This window comes from Oenanthe melanoleuca, chromosome 3 (assembly GCF_029582105.1).
Source record: "Oenanthe melanoleuca isolate GR-GAL-2019-014 chromosome 3, OMel1.0, whole genome shotgun sequence".
NCBI classification, from domain to species: domain Eukaryota; kingdom Metazoa; phylum Chordata; class Aves; order Passeriformes; family Muscicapidae; genus Oenanthe; species Oenanthe melanoleuca.
The window spans coordinates 84,857,712-84,883,166 of NC_079336.1; the positions used below are offsets into that span (position 1 = coordinate 84,857,712).

At 37.7% G+C, this 25,455-nt stretch overlaps 1 protein-coding gene across 1 annotated transcript in view; it reads left to right on the forward strand.

Annotated features, from left to right (window-relative positions):
* Positions 1-25,455, forward strand: part of THADA (THADA armadillo repeat containing) — a 150,025-nt gene that overhangs the window by 82,511 nt on the left and 42,059 nt on the right. The window contains exons 30-31 of the mRNA XM_056486272.1: positions 8,140-8,255; positions 22,001-22,086. Coding sequence (XP_056342247.1) covers positions 8,140-8,255; positions 22,001-22,086 — 202 coding nt within the window. The remainder of the gene's footprint in view (positions 1-8,139; positions 8,256-22,000; positions 22,087-25,455) is intronic.

The window sequence follows — 25,455 nt, forward strand, 5'->3', positions numbered from 1 at the left end:
TAATGTGAATTTGGGAACTAAAAGTATCAAATTGATTTAGCTTACTTCTAATTATTTTCTCAGCTTGTGCGTTAATACAGACATTCCTGAGGCAGAAGATCACCTCTGCTGAAACCAGGCAGGGCTGTGGGGTCAAGTGGCAGTGTACTTCTGAGCACTCTTGATAAACATGTTCATACTGTGTCTCTTACCATGTCAGCTTCTTTGTGTCTGTGGGGTAGCTGACAATATTCCTCCTAGTTGTAAATATCCTTGAGTAAATAGGAATGTGGGCATTAGTATTTATTTCCATTTGTTTCCTTCATGTGGGCATGTGCAAGAGACCTGTTACAAAGACATAGCCTGGGAAAAATTAATTTCAAATTGTTTCACTGCCACCCTCCAAAAAAAAAGAAGAGGGAAAAGAAAGCTGAGGTGTGTATGTGTGTAGCTTTATACCTTTGAGGTAGCTGGATTAAGACAATGATGGGTGTGTTTTTAGGATGGCAGAGATAGATTTGGCAGAAGAGACTTCATTTTGTCCTTCCTGTTGCTTGTTCTGATTAGAAATACAGACTGAGGACAATTCTCAACTGCTCCCAGCAGTCTGGTTTGTTCATTTCTCTAGACTTACAGGTTTTGGTTACATGCTGTGGGAAGATAGTAGGGATGTTTGCAGAGAGTGGAAATGCCACCAGCTCCACAGTAGCCTCTTCCATCTCTGGTCAGGCTGGCTGGTGAGGAGGATGTGTGTGAAACCCACTCATATTTGCCTTTTCTTTCCTTGACTCCTCAGGCAGATTTGCCTTTTCTTAGCCCTGTCTGTTATTGGGGTTTTCACTTGGCTCATCAGCCAGTCCTTCTGGTTGGGTTTTTGTGCCCAGCACATGTACCTTTAGGTGAATGTCAGCTTAAAAAGTATCTTAAATCCTTATGGTAAAAGAGTCCTGATAATGGTAAAGTGAGACCTCATATTGGTTTCTGTGTTAATAGGCAAACCATGTACTTCTAAGAGAAAATTCAGCTGGGTCTTACAAGTAAAATGAATCTGCTGTTCCCTGGCAGCAAACTTCTCATTGTTTGTTTTCTCTCTGTTTTATTGAAAATTTTGAGTCATGTACACATACACAAATTTTAAACTGCAATTGAGTTTCACCTTGATTAAAATTGGAAGAAAAACTTGGGAAAAAACTTAATAAAAATTGTATTGCAAGAATTTTGATCTGTGAAATTTTGCATTTTTTGGGCTAGTTTTAGACAAAAACAGGTTTATCTTAAATGTGAAGATCACATTTTTAAGGATGGATGTTTTGTGATTTTATGTCTGTCACTGAGAAGAAAGCAGTTTGCTATTTTTCAGCACCTTTTAACTTTCATTAGTTATGGCACATTCATAATTTTCAGATGATTAATGTTATTATTATTAATGATTAGTGTTATTCTTGCTGAGTTACACAGAGTTAACTGGTATTTTTATTCATTTTTTGCTTCTTAATTCAATCAAAACATGCTTGCCTTCATTTTAATCAAAACAACTTTTAATTAATGTATAAACCCAGTTTCATGAATTTTGGTAGATAGATTTGGAAGAAAGATTCAAGTCCCATAATTTCTCATGAATAATAAAGCAAAACTGGGTAATTAGATAATGAAATGTGCTGACAAATCAAAGCTAAAATTCTGGAAAAATTGAATTGTGAGCCAGCTGTTGCTTTAAAGAAAGATTTTATACATTTTTCATAAAATTATTTGCAGAAGGAAACAATTGAACCCCAGACTGAGTTTTTAGGCCACACAAAAACAAATTTAAGGAAGCATTATTCATATGAAATCATATAATGTATCTCTGGCAGAAATAATAATCTGATCTATTAGTTGTGAAACCACTATTATGTAATGAAAGACTTCTAAGAAAGGAAATGATAGGAACAAAGGGAGTGATGCCTGTAATAATTTGCTATATCTAAATGATCTAAGACTGTGAGAAGAATGATGGCTTTTCTAACACATTTTTTTGTGGGTGACAAGAGAATTGATAAACATTTGAAATTCCTCTTTAGTATATTGCCATTTAAATGGGGAAATAAATTCAGAATATTTACTCTGCCACAAGCATCAGATAAAAATTTCTCTTATAATTAAATAGCTCAGGTGAAGAAAATCCTTAATGGCTGTAATAGAGTTGATCTATCCACAGAGTTCTAAACCTCAGTGTGACAGAGTCTGGGTGATGAGGACACAGAGCACAGGCTGCCACCAGCAGTGCCTGGTGCAGCCCCTTTGTGCCCTGTGCTTCTGGACTCCTTTTAAACCCTGCAATGTGCATGGCTGCTTCTGGTGGGAGATCAGCATGCACTGCAGGTACCTGTTCATACCATACCCTCTGGTGATAAAACATTGTATTTCTTTTCCACAAATACCAGTTTTTAACACAGCAGGGTGGTATGCAGATAGTTTTAAACTCTCCCATCCGTTATTGTATGGATCTCTTATTGGAAAGCTGGGGGTGGTAGATGAGGTTTTTAGTGTAATTATCACACTGGCACTTTTCATCTTTAAGAAAAAAAAAGGGGATTTTTTAAGACTTGTTTTTCCCTAGAGCTAATTATTGTAACTTTGAACTTTTTATCATACTTATAAAAATGCCTTCACCTGTCACAGCAGCTTGCCAGTTTTTTCTAAAAAAAAAATTGGACCTAAGTTTCAGAATATAGAGATAACTTGGCGGTTGTATTTATCATAGAAGAAGAATAAAGTTTTATCTGCCTTTAAATGAGAGAAGAAAAGAAAAATTATATTTGAGGGTTTTTTACTAGCATGTTAGTACTCAAGCAAAAGCTTTTGATGGGACTGTTCTGAAAACACACATTTAGCTTAGTAAATCTTACTTGCTCCCATTTTACAAATGCCTTTATTTTCTTGCCTTCCCGTGTTACTTCAAACTTCATAGCTCGGTGAGTGGCATATTTTTGAAAGCTCAGTATTTACACAGTGTTTTCTTTCAGCTGCTGAAACATCTGTATTCTTTGTATTTTTTTAGGGATTTAAAGGATATACATTGAGAATGTAAAGTTTCGGGTGATGTCAGTTTGGTTTTTTTGGTTTGTATTTTTTCCCCCCCAGGAGGCACTGCAATGAACACTGGGAGCATTGTTTCAGTTTTGCACTTAGGAATGTGAATATTTGTACTGTATACTTAATTTCATCCAAACATAGCTGAGGGCATGCATGAAAAAGTTTTTATTGCTTCAGGTCATCTTAAGTGGGGAGGAAAGCTCAGTGTTGCTACTTCACTGAGAAGTATGCAACTGGATAACCTTCTGTTTTTGGAAAATCTCTTTGTTTGAAAAAAGGCACTTGAAGGCTGTGCTTTCTTTCAAATGCAATCGTGCTCATGTACACCAGGTATCCACTAATCATTGTTTTATGTCAGAAATTAAAAGTTCATTATGAATTTCAGAAACCTTAGTTCCTCCTATAAAATTATTGCTGATGCTATGAAATGTTAATTTAAATTTGTTAGAAAGTGTGTCATCTAGATTGACTTTGTGGCTATTGAATGGTTGTGCTGTGTTTGCAGTGTCTCTGTGTGTACGCAGGAGAACTCTTGGCACCAAAATAAATTTGCACTAGGTAACTTTTGTGTTTGATATAAGTTCTCCTCCGTCACTACATTGCTTCATTATTTTGTGTATTTCCCAGCAATTCAAGCTGATACGAGAGCTGCTGAAGATAATGATCTGCTGCATATCATATCAAAGTTAGTGTGGGGGAAAAAGTCTCTTCCTGCTTCTCATGATTTACATTTTTGACTTAACTGATGTCTAACCATTTAAGTATTTGTTTTATTTATTTTTTTTAAGCAATGTGCATTTTTTCTCACTTAATCATCCAAAATGAACTTAGAAATAGCAGATGTTACGTCTTAAGGCCTACTTGGGTACAAAGAAAACACTCAGCTTTCCCATGTCTGGCAGGGCGACAGTGTTGCATTGAAAGCACGCTGTTGGGTGGGGGATGGATGTGGACAGGGCAGGACATGTGTGCTGACTGGCCAGCGGGGAACCAAGCTGGCTGTTCCTTCTTTTCTCTTCCTTCCCCCACCCTCCTCTGCTTTTTCCCCTTTTCTTGAGGCTTCTACAGCTGAAAAACCAGCATGAAACATTGACAACTCCAGGGAAGGTACTGGAAGTTGGGAATGGCTGGAGAGCAGAACATAGCTTCACTTGAATGCCGAGTCCTTGGGTTTTGCTCATTGGGATATAGTGTCACACCTGGGCTGGCTTGGTGGAGTTTGTTTGGGTTTTTTCTGTGCTGTTTTGCACTAACTAGTCCTCCCATACAAGTGGTTTTGCCTGCAGCACTGGACATGTTGCCATCTTGTATCCAAGTATCTGGACTTCCCATGGCTTTCACTGTTTTAACAGCTCTTGTCCATGTTGGTGGACAGTCTCAGGTGTATTATCCTGGCTCCTGAACAGCCTGCATGGAGGAGGAAAAGGTTTCTGGGCATCCATGAATTCTCCATCTTAAGTGCAGGATTCTACAGAACTACAGACAATACCTTGTCTCAGTGAAATGTTGTATCTATTAAAAAGAACCAGTATCAGCCAGTAAGTCTTCATGAACCTTTCTCCACTAACAGTGCAAATATTTGGTAAAACTACCTTTAAAAAAAATCATTAATATATTACCTTTGTGTAATAAAAAAACAATGCCACATACACAAGGAACACCATGACCTCACTGCACTTATGTGTGAGGAATTCAGCAGAGGATTTTAAATCATGTAGTATTTTGGACTTGAGGAGAGCCATGTGCTGGAAAACCTGTCTATTTTATTATCTATATCAAACAGTCTCATAAAACTTGCTACCTCCTCAAGCAAACATTGCCTGGCTTGTAGTCTTAGATCATGGAAGCCATATGGAAGCCAAAGAACAACACATCGCATGTGATGGAAGTGAAGAACTACTGAGGTTAACTTGTACACGTTGCTTCTTTGGTTGCATCTGGTTTTAGCTTACATAAAGTTAGGCTTTGCATAAAACATGCTGATGTTAATTACAATTTCCAGTTTAGATTAGGCTTTCTAAAATCTCATGCTGAGAAAATAATTTCTTTGTGGGGAAAGCTTTCTAAGTGTAAAATTTGGTGAGGGTGCCTGAAGAAAAGATAGAGGGCTTGCACTGAAATAACAAGAAAATCAGTATTTTGTGTATGTCAAAAAGGTCAGAACAGGCTAAATTATAGTTGAACATTTTCTTTGATGGATGCAAGCACTTTTCAAGAGTCTGTCAAAGTCTCACGTGAATTGCACCTTCTAATTCTACTGTTTAAATAGGGCTTGTGTCCTGTGATTTTTACCATCTGAATAGTATTGAAAGGATTGGTTCATACAAAGAATTAACTCCAGAGGAGTTTTGGTTATGTTTTCACACAACCAAATTACCTACCTGGGCAAACTTAAATCCACCAATTTCTCCTCCTTAGTATACACAATTCTTTCTCTTTCAAGACCTTCAGCATAAACCATCAAACTACTTAGGTTTCCTGTGCCTCTACATGGAAGGCACTTTGAGAGTTGTTTTCAGAGCAGAAGCGATGAAAATTAATTTAAGATTCTAGGAAAAAAATATGATAGCCCCTTCAAAATTGTGAAAGATTTTATGTTATTGCTTGGAGGCAAATCCATTGTCGTTCCTGGAAGTGAACACAAGTACAGAGGAATAAAATTAGAAAGGTTAAGACACCAAATGGTTTTCAATTAGCAGAGGATATAAAAAGCAATAAGAACTTCTGCATAAATATTATTTTCCATTTTCATTCTTCTTTTTCTGTCATGTCTATGACTTAACAGGAATTAAGGGCAAGCCACAAAAAATACAGAGAAACTATTAGTAGTGGCAGCATAGTGCAGTGGTTTTCATGAAGAAGGTTACTTTGAGTAGGTACTTACATAAACCATTTTAATAAGCAAACACTTGCACTGTCAAAAACAGACTAAAGGAGAGAATTCAAGGTAGAAACCTCTGGTGACACTTTGAAATGTTATCAAGGTTGCAGTTCTGCAAAATGTAGACAAAGATAGAGATTCAAAAAGATCTTGGAAAGGCCATCTTAGAAAGATGCTGTCAACAAAATGATGTTCAGTTCAGAGGGCTTCAGAAGATTTTGAAAAAACAAAAGACAAGCTACTTCTCCAGGGTGTGTCTTGCCTACAGTGCACCTGCTAACAAAGGGAGACAGGAGTTTATTTCATTGTTCCTGTCAAAGGGCCCCAGTGGGATCTCTGTGTTTAATAAGTGCCTCACTAGGAAAAAATCTGGACTGACTGAATAGTGTCCAGAGAACAGTTGTTTGCCATGAGGGCAGGGGTGGGAGCAGACAGGGCCACCTTACCTCAAGAGCTTGGATTTTAAGGGTGAAAAGACTAGAGGAGTTGCATACGAGTGTTCCAGAATGTGCTTTCTTGGCTGATTTCAGGATTAGGACAGTCAGGCATTTGTTTCATCAAAGAATGTTTAGACCCTGCTTCAGTGTTTGTATGGATTAGATAGTCTCTTGACATCTCTTCTGTTTCTGTGCTTCTTTGAAACGACTGCAGCTGTTTTTCCACTTAAATGATTTCACAAAAAATAACCCAGATGAAATTGTGTCAAGTTAATGCTATGTGGCAGTGCTTGTGTTTCCAAAACAAGCAAACAAACAAAAAAATACAACCCCTGGAGCAAGTGACAGCTGGAATGTGGAAAATCAAGATCTGAGATCTAAAAATCTGGATACAAAGGCTTTTCTTTTCCCAAAGTGAAATGAAGGCCTCAGCTTGATCCATTAGTCATTAAATTGTCACTTTGCAAGTATGAAGTGCTAATACTCTCACATGTCAAGAGTGTTTCCATATCAAATGCTCACAGTATGTATTTTCAGAAATGCCTCTTAAGCTTCCTAAATTCTGCACATGGTCAGTTTCAGTAAATAATGGGGGATGTACTTTTTCAATTTGCATAGAAGCCCTTTCTGTAAATGTAACTTAGCTATGTAAGTGAACAGAATTTCCAATTTTGAGGCTGTAAGGCAAAATTCTTTATGCTGAGTAAGGTCTTTTCCATTAGGCTTCACTACTGCAGCACACATTTCCATGTGTTTCCATTTAGAAATCACCTCACCCAGGTGTTTCCTGTTCACCTGTGTGTGAATGGGAAAAGTTAAAACCAAGTGGGATGATACGGGTGGTGTCACTGATGTCAAGTGTGTGTCGTGCACCCTCTGCCACATACAGGATGGGCTTGGAGAGCCCTTTTCTGCAGTGGGTATCAGCTTTCTTATACTACCCAATATTTTCATTTCATGCTTAGATGACTATACTTTTTTTAAAAACACTATATATTCAATGCAACTTGGAAAAATCTGTTTTTAAATAGCAAGGAAGGTCTCTGAGAATGTACATTTTTTGTTTTAACTATTTGACCAGAAAGCTATGGGTCTTGCTTTTATTCTGGTACCATGAATTCTTCATCAAAGCTGGGACATGTCTATTAGGCTTTTACATGAAACCCAGGAGAAAGTGCAGAACCCCAGTGCAGTTCAGTGCTTGGAAAGGGAAAGTGTGAGCATCTCTCTACTCTGTGAAACCCAGCTGGCCACTGTGTTTGGGACCTGGAATGCAGGTTCTCAGAAGGAGGAATAAAGGTGTTTTTCTGTCAGCACTTCAGAGTGGTTATAGATGGTAATTCTCTTTCCTGTCTCCTTGGTTGTACTTGTACAGTGCAAGCAGCCCTGCTCCATCCAGTGTGCCAAGCTGCCAGTCTGCTGCCTAGGCAGCTGTGCTGGCACTGAGGAGCAAATGGCACAGCTAGAAAGTTGAAAACTGGGGGATGCTTAAATTGGAAAAGGCCAGAGGAGTGGTGTTCATCCAGCTGCCTTCTGTTCATTTCATGGACTTTCCAGCACTTTCTGTTGTTTTGTGCAAAAATGACTTTGAAGACCAGACAACTTAAGGATTTAAGGATTCTATCTGCTGCGAAGCCAAGTGAATATATGTTTTTATTTGAGTAATGGTTGTTCATTTTGCAGGCAACTGTTTCATCTTTCAGTTACTTGGAGGAAAAGCAGTGGCTAGAAACTCTTTGATGAAGTTTATTTATTTTTTTAATTTAGGTTTTTCACTTGCTGCAGTCGTATCTAGAATCAAACCAGTTTGTTAGTCTGGACTTTCAGCAAGGACTGGGTGACATCATTACCTGTATGGGAACCAAGCTGTGGCTGGCTAAAAGGTAAGATAAAACACAAAATAACTCATTTATAAACACAGTTTACTAATGCACGGAATACTTTGTTGATTTTTTAAAGTTATTGTTATTTTAACAAGGTGGACAGATTTATTTGTCTAGAAATATGTAAAAGTTAGATTCCTTATTGGCTTGCTGATTTTTAATTAAGGTGATTTTTTTTCCCAAAAGCAAGGATGAAAAAACATTGTAGTCCAGTCACTAAAGAAAAAAAATAACTGTGAATGAATATTCTTACAGAAATAGACATTCTGAAGATAACTGTTGGTTCTTGGCTAAGAAAAATATACCACATATATGAGGTTTTTGTGTTACTATTTTTCTGACTTTGACCTTTACAGAAAATTAGTAGGAAAATGTCACAGCAATTGTTTAAACTAAAAGTGTTTAGCTGCCCACAAACAATCCAAGATAGATTTGGAAACACTTTCTGTAAGTTTATCTTAAGGTGACCTACATATAATCAATCCTTCCTTCCTTCCTTCCTTCCTTCCTTCCTTCCTTCCTTCCTTCCTTCCTTCCTTCCTTCCTTCCTTCCTTCCTTCCTTCCTTCCTTCCTTCCTTCCTTCCTTCCTTCCTCCCTCCCTCCCTCCCTCCCTCCCTCCCTCCCTCCCTCCTTTTTTCTCTCTCTCTTCTTCTTTCCCTCTTTCCTTCTCTACTATCTCTCAGCAATTGCTTCTGAGAATTCCTACCCAAAACTCTAAAGGAATCAACTGTGAACAAGGGCACATATACCATAAAAAGAATGAAGAAAAACACAGAAAACCCACCTGTGTTTGTGTATTAATCTGTGTTGTTTATTTAAATATTGTGTAAATCCCAAAGAAGATACAGTAGGAATCAGAAGCAATATAAAGACTGACAAGTATAGAACAGTTCCTACTTGATTAAATAGGCTGAGATTTTTTTTTTTTTTTTTTAATCACGGAAAAAGGACAGCCGAGGGATGTGAAATATGAGTCATATAGAAAGGGACAGGAAATTAGCATTCTGTCCAAGGTGGCAGATGTAAAAGAAACCAACTAATGAAGTTTTTAATGTAATTTTAATTTGGCTATGGAACTCTGTGATATAAGATAGTCTTGGTTTTAAACCTGTCTGAATTTTTAAACAACCATTTAATGGAGTCATGGAAGGAAGGTCCAGTGAGGTTACTGGTTACATAGGCATCACAACTGGCTCAAGAAATTCTTCAGCAACCTTGAGGGTTGAGACAGGTTTTGGCAAGTGTCACTATTGGTTATGCTTCCATTTCCTGTGCATCTGCTCTCTGCCCCAACTGGATCATGGTGGATTTTGGTGGATTTGGTCACTTGAATCAACATGAGCATTTTTAAGTGTTTAAATGAGAATGTTAATTTGTATAACTAAATTAAATTTACTGATAGTGTTATAAAGAGTAAAAACCCAAACACTAGAGACCAAATTCAGTAGAAAGACACTCATGCTAAGTAATTCAAACCTCTTTCTCTTGCAGCAAATACATAAAGGTTGGGCTATGTCCATTACAGATTTTCAATAAATTCTATTTCCAAAGTATTTTTTCACAAATGCTTTTTTTAATACAAAAATCACTGATTGATGACTGGTTGGGTTTTCAGTGAGTTTTTTATATTACTTTATTATCATTTCTGGAAATCAAAACTTTTCAGGTCCTCTCTAAGAAATTCTTGTGCACAATAAAGGTGTTTTCCTGAAGAGATGTCTTTTCTCTTTCACACACCAGTAAAAAGTCACAGCTGTATGTGCTAAAATGAACTCCCTATCAGCAGCACATTTTAATTTTGTCAGTCTGTTGTAGCCTACTTGTCATAGTTCTCCACAATGCTGTTAATGCTATACATGAAGGGTTTTAGAATGTCTTTCTCCCAGATAATAAAATTTTGTATTATGAGCAATGTAACCTTGCAACACTAACTTAAAGCATGGGGATTTTCACTGATGGAAACCATTTTTGCAAATTTCTAATGTACTTTATAATTCTTGCACACTTCAAGTAAGGTGTTCCTGCCTGCCTGCCTGCCTGTCTTCCCTTGTCCTGCGCTCTGTAACTCCGTTAACTTTTCCTTGAGGGAAATGTATTCAGTGTGGTGTCATTAAAAAAAAAAACCAACCAAAAACAAAAAAGCAAAGGAAAAAACCTCCAAGAAGCAGCCCAAACAAACAAAGCTACTGAAGTGGTGTTTTCTGGTGGTTTTAGTGTCCCACATTCAGCGTGCAGCTTTACTGTTGGTAGTCGACTGGGTAAAGGTGAGCAACTGCTCTGTGATCAACTCGGGAGTATGAGGCTCTTGTGTTTGCTTTTCTTTTTTCTTGTTTTAGATGAGCTTTAGATGAGTTGCCTGGCAACTGAGTTGTGAAACTTAGTGTTTGTGTGGGTTCCTGAGTGTTGGGAGATCCTCTTAGTAAACCAGCACTTTATTCTTGCTATATTGTAAGACATCTTGGTATGCATCTGCTGCTGTCAGAGAGGGTGATGGCTGGCTGGACCCTCAGCCATGTACAGACATTCTTACCTTGTTTCTGTTCAGGCAAAGAGAATGAGCACCACAGAGAGAAGTTAATGGATCCCCATCTGGTTTTTCTGCCTTTTTCATGGGGAGATAATTTACCATGTCACCGATACTGCAGGGCACAGACTTTGAAAAGAGGGTATGAAAAGCATTCACTATTAATCTTAAATGGTTTTTAAAAAGTTAAAATAACAGGAAAGTGGTTTGTGAATCTGGGGAATTATTTCCAAACATCAATTTTCAGTCACATTTCTGTGCTAGTTCTGTAAAGTTCTTCCTGGTGTTCTTTCAACTATGTACTTTCTTTGTACTGTGGAACAAACTTCTCTGAGAATCTTGAATTACAAAACTTTGGATTGCATATGTAGTTCTTAAAAATGAGTCTCAGTTGTCATGTGTGTGTATTTGGAGGAAAGATTATCATTCTTCAGTGGTTTCCTGAGCTGGGTGGGGTTTTTTTTTGTTTGGGTTTTGGTTTTAGGGTTTTCTTTGCTTTTCAGGGCCAGAATGTAATTTCCTTTCATCAGAATTTATTGATGTAGAATAGCTCAAGATTCTGTTGCACATTCCATGTAGTATACTAATCTCTTTTTTCTTCTCCATGCTATGACCTGATTTTCCTTTAGAGAATAAAATAATGGGCCACATTCCCCAAATTGAATTTCATAAAGCACTCACTTTTTCAACTGGTATTTTCTATCTGTTGTGAAGGCAGACTTCTCATACTGGTGGGGCATGATTGCTTTTACTCCGTGGCTTTTTTAAATCTTCAAAACATTAACGTTTTTGTGTATTCAGAACCAGTATTTTCATGTTTGAGGTTTTGAATGAGACCTGCCTTCCATCCACTTCTCAAGGTGGCAGTTGAGTCTTTTCACTTTAGTTGTATGTTTATACTTTGTTTGATGTTTTTTATTTTGTTTTGGAATATACCTCTTTGTTAGTCTAAAGTGGTTTAGTAATTTCACTGCTTTTCTTCACCTTCACACCAGTGTTAGTTTACTACATTTTTTGCAAATGTGGGAGATGTAGGGTGTTTGAGAAGAACACAAATTTTAAAAAATGTATAAAATCTGCTTGGTTGGACAACTTAGGTGGTGGAACAAAGTGATGTAAATTAGTTTGATGAAAGCTTTAAAATATGATCAGTTTATCAAGCTAAACATTTGAAAGCGTTCAAAGCTCTGTCATATGAATAATTTTTTTTAAAAGGTAGTTTTTAGCTCAACTGCATACCAGGGAGTTACAAGACTAACTCTTCATGCCTTCTGCTTCATAAATACAGAACGCAAGAAGAACAGCCTTTGGATCTGGTAATGTGCTGTACAGAAGTCCCAGAAATATCTCTCTTGTTTGATTTGTAGCCTTTGGCATGACAAAGTATTGGTATTGGAAAATTTGAGAAATCATGTCATCGCATGGCTTTGCTGTAGGATGCTGCTTTTCAGCACTTTGAGTTGGATTTTTTTTTTTTTTTCCGCCTTCCTACTTACTGGAGACCACAGGAGGGGGAACAGACTTTGAGGTCCTGCCAGAAACCAAATAACATACTCTGCTAACCTCTAGCCATGTGCCATTTCTTAGCTGAGAGCTTGTCTGCACTGGGAGAGTTTACTTCTAAGAAGGTGGCTTTCTTGAAACTGACTTGTGTGGAACAGCCTTCTATAAAACCAGTTGGCTTTGGGTTTTGCAAGGAGTCGCTGGTTTGTCTGGAATGGGCCACCTGCAGTGTTTTTATAACTCAAATAACCCGTGCTCTGCAGTGCTGCTGCTTACAGCTCTCTGCTTTATGGTTGGCACTGTTAAAAATACAAATGGATCCTGCACAAGATTCAGGCTCACACAACAGATACATGCAGAAGTTATTTTAGGCATGGGCTCAAAATGAGGTTCACTGTTCGCTGAGATATGTGCTGCTTGGGTTTCCCCCGGCTGACTCTCCGATGATCCAGCTATGACTGCTTTGAATGAGGAAAATCTCATCAGTATTTTATAGCCCTACAGAGTGTGGTAACTTGCCAAGTTTTGATGGCCATGCACTCCATCAAGCCTATTATATCCCTTTTCCCCTCTGCTTTTGGCAGTGCTGTCTGAGTGACAATAGGCAGATGAGCAGTCTTAGGTCCTTCCTAGGAGGAACTTCACGCGGCGTGCATTTAGACCATCTGTGTAAAAAGCAAGAATGTGGCTCTTTGTGGTTTCAGGATTTCATGGCTCAGACTGTAACCTAGATATGCCTTTCTTCTCATTGCCTCTTAGGAGAAACAGTGGGAACTTCTAGTGAGCAGACTATTACAGACAAAACAGGAGCATGTGCAGGCTTACCTGGACAGAGGTGCAACGTTTGCTTTGCAAACAGCCTCTGTGTGATTTTTGAAGTGGTCCTTATTTGGGAGTTGGAAGTGATTTTTTGTACTTTCAAATAAGCAAAAAATGGGGAGAACGTAAGGTTATCCCCCTGGGCAGAGAGAGAAGTTCTTCTTTTAGTACTCCTGCCTCTTCTTCCACCACATCAAGATGAACCTCCTTGTCCTTCCAAGGTCATGTCTGCACTTGGCATCTTCCTGTTTTCAAACTTTTCCACTTTTTCATTTCTGTTTTTAAAACCTACACATTGAGAAGTGCAGTTAATTACCTTTGTTTGTTAGTGGTTTGTATGTGTTGTACAGCCAAATTCAAAAGTTGAAAATAGTTGAGCCTTTCTCTGCAGAAGTTTATTTACCAGGTTTCAAATTGAAAACTTTGATTGATTAACTTTTTGTCAGCTAGAGCAATAATTCATGTGTTTGCCCTTGGACACACAAAACATGAAGAGAAATTTTTGCTGTCCATTCCAGCTGAGAATGGAGTGTACCAGTGTGAACAGTTCACAGAATAAACTGAGTTGGAAGGGACTTGCAAGGATCATCGAGTCTAACTCCTGTCCTGCACAAGCCATCCCCAAGAGTCACACCATGTGCCTGAGAGCACTGTCCAAACACTTCTTGAGTTCTGTCAGGCTTGGTGCTGGCTCACCAGTAATTTGTTAATCTACACGTTCTAACCCATGGGCCTTGTTCTAGCCTCCTTTGTCTTTGTTTTTGAGAGCAGTCCTCACACCTCATTGTTCATAAATGTATTCCTAGAGGCATTCAGTTAAATCTTAGGTGCTTTTAGCAGGCTAATTTAGGTTTCTGTGCTGCTCCAAGTCCACTCTTTCAGCAGTTTTGATAACAGTATCCTTAACACAGCTACAAGGTGTTTATTTAGGCAGTTGGTGATTGCTTGTTTAGGATCACCCACTTCGGGTATCAGTAGAGATGTTTGGACTTAGGCTGAAGTTTAAGATGTACTTTGTGTAAGATAAAATAGTGTTTGACTCTGGTTCATAGGTATATTCCTAACTTAAATAGGAACATTCCAGGAATATTAAGTTTTGGATAAGGTTATTTAAGGTGTTCCCTCCACCAGTGCAACATTTGGAGTAGGCAGAAACCATGAAAAATTACAGATTTTGGACATAAATCCTCACTTATACCTGAAAATACTTTTCAAAAACGTAACAATTTTCATAGATTTTTCTTCATAAGTAAGCCCTCTGATGTTAATTGTGTAAAATTCATTAAATTTGCACAAGGGATTAGTTTGACCTCTTAAGTTTTTTAGGATGTTGCCCAGGAATCACATGAGGTTCTCATTAAGAGAACAAAAAAGAGAACAGCCAGGATTGTTTTATCAATCAGGTATGCTAAAAACAACACCAACAAAACACAGCCTTTCAGTATCATTCACCAGGGACAGCTGGAGCACAAATTAATTTTTCTTAATAGCTGAAACTGAGGATGTTCTTGGTGGTGTCACAATGAAAAAATAATTTGTGTAGCGTCTTTTTTGAAGCAATAAATTCTCTATGTTTACCAGGAAAGCTAATAGCAACATAATAGTCTGGCTTTGAGAGTGGTAGAAAAGCTTAAATCACCAGACTAGCAGCTGCCTTTGGAGACAATGCTTGCTCTACTGCTGGATGAACTGTCCCTCTAGAATGGGCAAGTGAGGGGACTGTACACATGGTAATTACTTGGAGAAGATCTCAGCAGCACCAAGTAGGCAAGCAGATGCACTGTTACTAATGTTTGTATTTCTATTTCTGTGCGGGTGTTCTTGTGCTTCCTGGAACTCAGCAAGGTTTACTTGGTATTGCAGGCTTCATTATTACTTTTTAAAATGCTTTCCATTAAATGTAGGTCTGTTGGCCGTGATGTTCATTGATGTGCTGGTTTTGTATTACATGGTTAAAAATGCTATGGACAAAGTTTAATAATTAAATCCATTATTAATGTCCCCTTAAGAAGACAAGAGGAAGGCCATGCATGTTGATTCAGTGCTACAGATGTGGGCTCTGAGAGAAAATAGATTTAAATATGAATGCTGCCCTCTAAACAAATACACCCCCAAAAACCTCAGTCTTTGATATACTGCAGAATTTGAAAGCTAATAACCAAAACAAAAGAAGATTTAATCTTTTAATCATCTGTTTGCTGTGTGTGTAGGAGTGATTTCCATAAGCTTTGTCGCCTCCATAAACGACAGCTGATCCTTTACCAGATCACACTGCAGGTAAAATGTGGTCAGTACAAAACCAGCTTGGCCTGGTTCATCAGCAGCCCTCCAAGGACAGAGCTCCCCATGGACAGCCCTCAAGGATTATGTAGAGTTGACTGTACCAAGACTCAAGACATCACAGATGATGCGTTTTTTGGTGCGTTCAGAAGATATTTTAGCTGACACCATGGCAGGTCACATATCAGAAGAATCTGGCCACCAGAAGTAGGAATACTTTTGGAGATTTGCCATTCTTCAGCAAGGAGATCTCTGGGAGTTGATAGAGAGGGAAAGATAAACTGTAAACCCAAAATTTAATTGCCAGTATGCAGGCCACAAAAGCTGAGATTATGGAAGAGAAAGGCACAGTGGGAAACTCATAACAGGGAGTTGCACAGATCCCATCCCCAAGTACCAGCTATGACATTTTTGACTTAATCAAAATCCATTCCTGTGTTTATGTAGAGCTAAAGATGAAATTCCAGCCTCAAATGTTCTTAAAATTTTGACTTATCAGAAATGTTTATAAAGGTCAGAAATGCAAGAATTTGTGCAGTTGCATCCTACACGTTGATTTGAATATGATGTTCAGGAAACAAATTCTATTGATCTGTTGGAATCAAAAACTGTATGTAATACTAGTGGCTAGAAAGTAGAATTTGGGGTTTAAATTTATCACCAGCGAGCTGATCTGTTTTCTGCTGGATAAAATATAAATTTCTTTGACAATGACATGTTATTTACACAGAAGAATAGGACAGTGTTTAGTAATTACTGTGTTTCTTTTAATATGAGACTTTTCCTGAAATGATATTGATAAGTTTAATCATAAGAACAGGTCTTCCTTTCAGGAACTTTAGTCCATTTCAGCCTTTCAGAAGGCTCCAGAAACATTACAGCATTTGAGAAACAGTGACTTTTTCAGTGAAGACCAGAGAGGGAGTAGGCAGTTCATTTAATTAATTGATCACTTGGAAAATTGAAATTAAAACAGTCATGCAAGTCATTAAGATGAATCTCTTCTTCACAAGGTAGCTGTGAACTGACAAGTGGTTACCATTGTAATCTTGCCAGCTCTGGTATCTTGACCCTGATGCTTAAGTGTGTGTTGTGACATTTTTGGACAAAATACAAAGATTTGTAGGTGACTTTGTAAGTTGTATAATTTTGACTAAAGTTCTACGTCAACTTGATTCATTATCCCAATCTTGTCATCAGTTTCTAAAGTCTGGAGCTGAGATTAACCAATCTGAGTTGCTAAGAGTCACTTAAACTGTATTTAAAAAAATGTTGTCTGACACTGTTAATTATTTACTGTTTTACTATGTCCAGACCTGTAATGTACATGTTACATTATTAGGAGGAAATTCTATTTTGTTAGTTATTTAATGAATTTATATTCCCATTTCAGAAATAAGATTAATAGTTTAAAAATATTCATAAAGCAGCACTGGGTAAAAAATTTACAGTCTTTCAGACTTTTCTAAAAGTTTGAAGACTGCAAAATGTAGAGCTTTTCTGAGACCTCTTACGAAAGATTTTAGAAATCCCTAAGAAAGCTAACTACACTAAGATATCTGTATCTAAGTTCATCCACAAGAAAGATATTATGGATTTTTATTTGAGAGACATTAATGTCAGGTTGCATTTGAAATTTCTTAGTGCTTGTAGAGAGTTTGAGGAAATATGCTTTGATTTTTCTGTTGTTAAATTTTTAGTAAATGTTGTAAGTTGCTGTATATTAAATAGTGCTTGTTCTGCTAAGAGTTTTCCAACATCTGTTTCCTAGTGAGGAAAAATATGAGCAAAATAAACTACCTCTTTGGAAAACATTGAATTTCTAGAATAACCAAAAGCTAATGTAATAAACATTAACACGAACTGCTTTGATTTCATAATCACTAGCTTGTATCTGTCTTATTTATGCAACAAATGCAATAAATTAATGTTATAGTTGTTGTTGTTCATCTTGAAGTGAGGTGGAAAAAGAGGAATGAAGCAGGATAAAACAGCTGTCAGCTTCCTAAGTCATCTGACTGTCATTGAAAACTGGGGGTTTGGGAAGATAATGAGAATCTGCAGAAGTTGTGCATCAAAATTCTTCTGTGCTTACTATAGAAGGGTGTTGGCGTCCTGACTTTGATAGAGAAATCTGGATGGTTCTAAATGGTGCCCTTTAATAAGTGGAAATGCTGTTTAAGGGCCTCTGCAAACCTTATTGGTTATAGAAGCAAGAGATTGTCTTTTTCCCAGTGTTCTGACAGAATTGAGGCCAAATGTGTGAGCTGTCCGTGTTCTTTGCTCTTTCTTGTTTCTCTTGGAAAAGAAGGTAATTTGCTCGGTAATTCATTAATGTTGATCTTGTTTAAATTAAACAGTAATATAGGAGAAATTTAATTTTAAAAGTTAAGCCATGTGTTCCTGATAGAGTTGAAGCAATGAAGTTGTGGGAGCCAAGTACACAGGAGGTCTGTGACCACATTATTGCTGATTTCTGCAATAAATGCCAGTTTGGTTTGCATTAGATCTGCCATCCAAAATAAGCAAACCAATGACTATCTCAAATTCAGCATGACTTAAGTATTAAAAGGTGAATCAAACATTTTAAAGATAATATTTGTAGAGCTCCAAGCTGTGAGAGCCTAGGATTGATTTCAGTTGCATAGACCTAAGCTGCAATCTGTGGTACTTAGTGGAGGTAAAGGCAGAGCAGAAATCAAAGCAGCCCTACTGCTACTGTGGGTAGCCAAAGCCAGCTGGAGCAAACCCCAGTGTTGCACATGGAGCTTCTGAACCTGCCCAGTCTGATTTACATCTCCTGAAGGGGGGGTGTGCTTCCTCATTCACCTACCAGGCAGTTCCTTGTTGAAAACAAATAGCTCTTTGTTACTCTGGTCATATAATATTCTATAAGTGCTTAACCTAGGCCTCTTCAAAGGCCTGTGAACGGGAGCCTGGGAATTTTAACGGCCTCTTCAGCTCCATTAACCTTTTTCTTTGAAAAAAAATCCCTGGACTCTTAACGACTAACAAAAGGTTTCCTTCTGCAAGTGTCTTGAACTGTTTTTAAATTTTATATTCACATGCCAGAATTGAAAATGCAATTGCAAAGAAGTCTGTGTCTTCTATTCCGAATTACTTGTTCAGCATTAATGACAAGAAGTTGAGTAGGTTTGGAAGACTTTTATTTTCAGGATCTAATCCAGAAATCTGCTATGAAGTGTCAGTAGTATGCAAACCCCATTCAACCATGCTCCAGGGATGGGGCATGCATATCTGCTTTGGGCAATCTATTCCAGTGCCTCACCACCCTCACAGCAGAGCATTCTTCCTTAATATATAATGTAAGCCTGCTCTTGTTCAGTTTGAACTTGTGCTGTCACTACAGGCTCTTGTAAAGTCTCTCTTGCAGGCTGCCTTCAGGTACTGGAAGGCTGCAATATTTTTGAGGCTGAACAACCCCAGTTCTCTTAGCCTTTCCTCATAGGGTGGTCTGGTAGGGACACAGCAGCTCTTCCCATCATCGTTTTGTTCTCCTTGATTAAATTAGAAATATGTTTTTTCTGCATCTCGTTCTTGCTAAGTAGTAATCCAAAGTAGTAATCCTTTCTGTTCCTGCCTGTTGCAGGGGTCTTCCTTCTCCCTGCCTAGCAGGTCCAGTCTGTGACAGTGCTTGACTTCCACATCTTAGTCAGGGCAGACAGCTTTTGACCTTTCTTTGTCCAGATGTGTTGAAACATTTCGCAGTATTACCTGTTAGTGAAACTTAATGCAGCAGTTGCCTGTGACCTGATTTTTATTTCCACATGGACAGTCAAGCTCCAAGTGAGAGCATTATGAAGGAGTACTAGGAAGTGTGGGGCAAGCTCCTCAGTGCAGTAAGATGCCAGGAGCAGGCTGGCTATAAGCTCTATATCCAAACACAAAGCAATAAATTGAACTTCTGACAGTTATGGTTTGAGGCATCTGGATGCAGTGTGTCAGGTGGCCATTGGGTCTTTGGTGCTGGCTCTTTGACTTCCAGATGTGCTGTTTTTACACTAAACTATTGGCTAGCATAGACAAAGCATTGCTTTAATCAGGTATGTGTCCTGGCATCACTAGTGTGCTATTTGTATAGATGTGTAATAGTATGAGTATTGTTTTGATAGCTATTTTATATTTCTGGGTGCATATATCCTTAGATATGAGAGTCCTAACCTTCTCTAGCTCTACCTTGTTCAGAGTCATTTACAGTTTATTGTTTGGAGTGAGTGTGTGATGTATTTGTTTCCATTAATAACCATGTTGGAAGGGAAATGAAATAATTTTTGGGTTTTGGGCAGAAAAAAGGAATGCTATTCCAGAAGTGTGGAGCTCCCACCTTTTGCTGCTGCTGTGACTTTCTTGCTTGGAGTCAGATTTCCTGAAATCTCATTTATGAGAACACCACTTCATTGGCATTGGTATTAAAAAGGAAACATGTCGTACTATTCCCACTAACGTTGCTGAAGTTCTGCACGAACAGGTCATGTTAAATACTGTGCAGTGCATCATTTGAAATGTTCAGCATTGTGATTTTTGGCTGTCAGATCTGTTACATAAATCACAGTTTGATTGTCTTCAAGACTGAGCTTTCTGCTACAGTCTGAACAACACTGAAGTTTCTTGGTTTTGGAAAACTGAATTTCCTGTTGTGTCCGTCTGGCACATACGGATGAGAATTCACTAGCATCACTAGAACAACAGAACCAGCCAAGGACAAACGTTTGGAGTGTTTTGTGCTGGAAAAGTCTCATCTCAAAATCAAAACATGCATATGCACATGGTTAAAATGAAGTGGTAAGTGCTTAAAAGCTGGACCAGAATAAAAAACATGCCAGTGTTGCTGTTGCCTCTTCTTCAGTAAAAGTTGCATCAGCCATGTTTTGCCCAGGGCACAGTTTGCACGTTGGAGATTTTCTTTCCACTGAAAACATGGAATGATAAGCAAGTCTTCCATTTTTTTGAGGGAGCTGAAGTGCAGTAGATGCATTAGGTTCCTCATATTGGCTGAGAGCTATTGTGGCTGCTTTCATCCATTTCTGAGAGACCTCTTGTGGTTTGTTTTTCTTCTGAGCTTTGACTGATCAGTCCCTCTTTTTTCTCATGGATTGAGCTCCCAATTCCGTGAGTATTCCTTGGTGGTGTTTCCACACACATTTGTGAAGAACAACTTAGGCAGCAACTGGATGCCCAAGACACAGGAAAGATCTTTGCTTAACCAGGGTGGATGGAAATTAAGTGTGCCTAACACAGCCCTTCAAAAATAGTCCATATTAAAATTGCTTTGATTCTTGTTGATGTGCACCTTCTCAGCAGGCAGCTTTTAGCTCTTGTGCTTTAAGGCAAGTGGTAGGAGGCAAGCATGAAGAAGTTTGAGGAGATATGAATCTAGACTACTTCACTAGTAAAATCCTCTTTAAAATAGAGTTCCTGGTAGCACATATTCTGCTCTATGTTATGTGGATGCCTAATATTGTAGGCCATAAAAGAAAGCATAAGTATTTTAGGCTTCTTTCAGGTGAGAGAAATGTTTCTGGTTAAAATTCTTTTTTAATAGATTCATAGGTTAACTCACCATAGGCAAATACAGTGGCCAAACTATGTAAGAACCTCAAACCTTTCATTTTTATGTCATGATCACGTATCTTACTTGAAAAAGCTCTTTTTTTCTTGAATTTTCAAGATGTTAGAGTTCAGAATGTTTGTTGGAACATTTTTAATTAACAATTTTTGAAAGAGTTTCAAACTTCAAGATAAGCATACAAAGAAAGTGCCAGATAAAATAAAAATTAAATACTGAACAGAGTTAGTCATACTTCAAGCTTGTGCTGCTTGATTCTGAAAGTTTTTTGTTTTAGTACAAGTCCCATTGGGCTCTTCAGAATAATTTCTGTGTTTTGAACTAGATTTCCTGTTTGTTCACATTTTAAGTTATGTTTTTTTAAAGTTTTCATAGCTAAATATGTTTCAGTGATAGTAATACAAAGAAAAATGAAGTTGTTAACCTAATTTTGTTTTTTAATTGGAGAGAAAATAGATGTTTCTTGCTTGCAAATTGAAAAGGTAGAGCAAAAAGCTTATTGCCAATTTCCATCATACACAAAAAGTCCTAAATATTCTTGTTTGGAAGAAGAAATACCTAATTAAAAATTGGTCTTGATCAGAACAGTGAGAGAGCTATGGCCAATTAAAGAGGTATAGCAGGTACTTTGCAAGGGAAGTTTCTCTTAGGAGCTATAACAGTGAGAACTGAGGACTTCTTTTTGTTGATGCATTTAGTTAAACACACTACCTATAAACAAAACAAAGACGTGGTAGGTGCTACAATGGGCTGGTTCATCCAGTAATAATGAAATGTATCAACTCCCATTCAGTGGAATTAGCTGGAGGACGAAGGTGTTGCCATTCTGCAGGGGAGACTGTCACTCAGGATGGACCAGGAAGTGAAGCTTAGGTAACTTGGCCTAAGTATTTTATATATGTAGTCTAATTTGACCAGTAGTTTATCTTCATTAATAAAAACAGACATGCCAAACTAGTTTGTTTTATTGCTGTTTGTGAGTATAAAGTTATAAGGATTTAAGCTTTAAAAACTTGATTTTTTTTTTTCAGGCTAAATCCTTGTTTGGTGACCAGAGCTGCCTATCTTGATGTCCTTGTGATGTTGACTACTCACCTGGAGAAATTTCAAAAGCAAGGTAAGTCAAATGTACTGTTCTATACATTGGATTTAATATCTGTATCTATTCTATTACTTGTGCTCAAGGTGTCTATTGACTTCTGGAATCCTTCAGCTGTTTCATAGAAGGCTCTTTGTTCTGCCTTCTCAAGAGCTAATCTTAGGCTTTGCTGGGGAGAAAACTGAGGTACAGCTCCATGTCAAGGCTTGAAGTGATGATCTTGCAGTATTCCTAGTCCTAGAATGGCTAGCAATGAAAAAGATCCTCTCCATGTTCCAAAATGGTTTTTTGATCCAAAATCCAAATCCTGGACTATTGCTACTTTAACGTTTCCAGAAAGTCACAGAAATGTTCGTTTGTGAGACACCTGAAGTAGTTTCAGGGAAAGTGTTTTCTGATGAAGTCTTATAAAAAACAGCTCTGAGAGCTTCTTTCAGTTTCTTTTTTCATTTTGATTCTTTATCAGTGGGAATTTTTTTAAGAAAATTATCAGTGGTTTTAATGTTGTGGATTATAGTTAGCAAAGCAAGCTGTGAACAATAAGAAAAGCAAAGGTACGGAGAAGGGACACCCTTTCACGTGTGCCAGTGTGTAGGCAGCTTTCAGTCAGCTGTAAGTAGCTTCCTTGTGGGCCTGTTTTGTTCATTTCTTATGAGCAAGTGAGTAATAAATTACCTTGTCAGTCCAGGGAGGCAATTAATGAATAGTTCTGTCATTTCATTAAAATTATTAACACTGCATTTAAGTCACTGGAACCGTTTTTATTTCAGATAGTCATGTTGTGGGCACTGCTAATTTTAAAAGCAATTCCTTTTGGTTTTTTTGCCTAGGCCTTTAGTTGATGTAGTTTCATTCTAATTCTAAAATTGTTGTTGGTGTGATTTCTTGTGAATGTACAGTTCAAATAGTGATAGTTGTTAGGAAAGCAAACTGGTGATGAACATGTCTGAAATTAAGTTCTTCAGACAGGTTGCTGCAGAACTAAACCTTACAACAGAAGGACAGACATACAGAGTGACTAGGCAAGGGCCACATGCTTTATAGGGTGGAATGCACCACCTTATCTGAAGCAGTTTCAGTATAACATTTCTCTAGGGATAATTTTTTTCTTGGCTCTTTACTGGTTTTTCTGGGGCTAAGCTATATCTACCATCAATAACTCTTATATTAAAAGTATTTTTTCTTTATTTTTGTTATTGCTATAGAATAAAGCTTTTTAAATCCTTATAAGCCATTGGCCTCAGTGATAATCCTATGTCATACATTAAAAAGTCTAGCTGTGTCTCACAACTACAAAATAAACAAAAACAACCCCCAAAGCCTCCTTCAACCATATTTGGGCTCATCACCCTTTTATTTGGTATATTACATTTTAAAAGAGAGATCCTTTTGGCAGTATTAATTTTTACACTTTTTTAATCATGATCCTCCACCAGTGTTTGTGGTATGAATCATCCTGGATTTTCTGTATTCTCTTCATGCGAAGTTTTTTTCTTCTGATTACTCTTGTCACTCACCCTTTAGCTCTGTTTTTGTATTTTCTTCCAGGAAGGAACAGCCAGTACTCCAGGGGAGGGCTCCTGTTTTGCTTACTTAGTGAGCATTGCATTTCCTTTATCAGTCTCTTTCCTATTTCAGTTATCCTTGGGTTTTTTTTGTCTGTTCTGGTTTTTAAACAATTGCTGCACATTTGCAAAGGCTTTTATGGACCTCTCCACACCAGGAAACTCCCCTCCTTTTTTGAAATACCCCTGACTTGTGAATAGCCCTTTGAGCCTGAGGGACTGTACCATGCTGTGGCTGCATTACTGACTGTAGTGAATTAATTTGTTTTTCAAAGCTCTTGTGGACTGTACCAAACCTGGGTGCTGCAAGGTACAATTTCTGCAGAAGGAAAGCAATTTTTTTTGCAGATTCCCTCTGCTTGGGTATAGTTCATTGCTATTGTTTTGCTTAAAGGTTTCATTCCTACATAGGTTTAAAATTACATATTTCAGGCAGTGTCTACAGAGAGTGAAAACTTAGGCTGGAAGTGCTGTTTTGAAAACTTGAAGATACATTGGGGACAATTCTATGTATCACAGGCAAGAAGCCCTTCTGAAAGAAAGGAGTATTGTGTTTATATTAAATAGAAACTGAGTGTCCCATGACACAGTAAGAGAAAGACTAAACTCACCAGTTAAAACTAAATGTTTTGAGTTTCCTATTTAAATGTTTTAAAGTTATGATTATTAATTGAAGCACTACACTTTTCTGAGATTAAATATCTTACTCATATATGCATATCTCTGCTTATGAGCCAGTTTTTCTCTGTTCTAATCTTGATTTGTAAAGTTGTTTCAATGAATAAAGGGTGAGGGACAAATCCAAATAAAACTGTTTCTTGATGTGTTTATCTAAGAGGCCCCAGGAAGTGCTGTATATGAGTTCCAGGCCACAGGCTGAAACTGATTTTCATCAACAGAAATGGGAATGCAATGTAATGAGCCTGCAACTGGTTAAAATCAGGCCACTTCTAATTGATTATGCCTGTCTAAAGAGGCTACAATTACAAAGAGGTTTTCAGAGTACAGCTCTGCCTAAGCCTTTCCTACATTATGATTATTTTCTGTAAGTGATTTGTTGTTTTCAATTAATAAAATCTGTCTCTTAAAGTGCAGGATAGCCCTTAGGGAATTTACTTCACAAATTCAAAAAACATCAGCTTTAAAATGTCAGCTAAGGAAGGCAGGGAGTAATGGATACCAAAAGCATCTTGTCCAGCTGAAAATTTACTGCTGGTTAAATGATGATTATTTATCTTAAAACAAAACAACCCAAACCTCCTATTTGCTGGACTGGATGGAAGTGTTGCCTGATTCATGTCACTGAGAAAAGACAGTTTTCTTTCCTTGAGGTGATAGGCAAAATCTAGAACATTTTTCTCAGCTCCTGATGTGCCTGAGGGCTTTCAGATATGCTGAGACAATACATAATGCCAAGGCTATATAAACTTTAAAATATTTTTATGCTGTTATCAATTGTGGTTGGAAGCAAGCCTTAAAAAAAAGGAAAAAAGTTAAAATATGGAAATACTATTTTTACCTTTATTGAGAGTAAAGAAAGTTCTTACCAGGTACAAGATTGTTTGATGAGCTAATGTCTATTGTCATTATTAGTAATTATTAACAGCATCCAAGGAATTTGTTCTTGCAGACCTCTTTGATGTATTTTCTCCACATTAATTGTTCTTACAGATCAGAAATCACAGATGTCTAGGGCCTTTTCATTCTTATGGGAGAACAATGCATTCCTCTTGCAGAGGATATTCTGGCACTTCTACCCTGCTTCAAATATTACAGAGGAATGAAGTAACATTTGTAGGCATATTGAGGTGGGAAAAGTGAC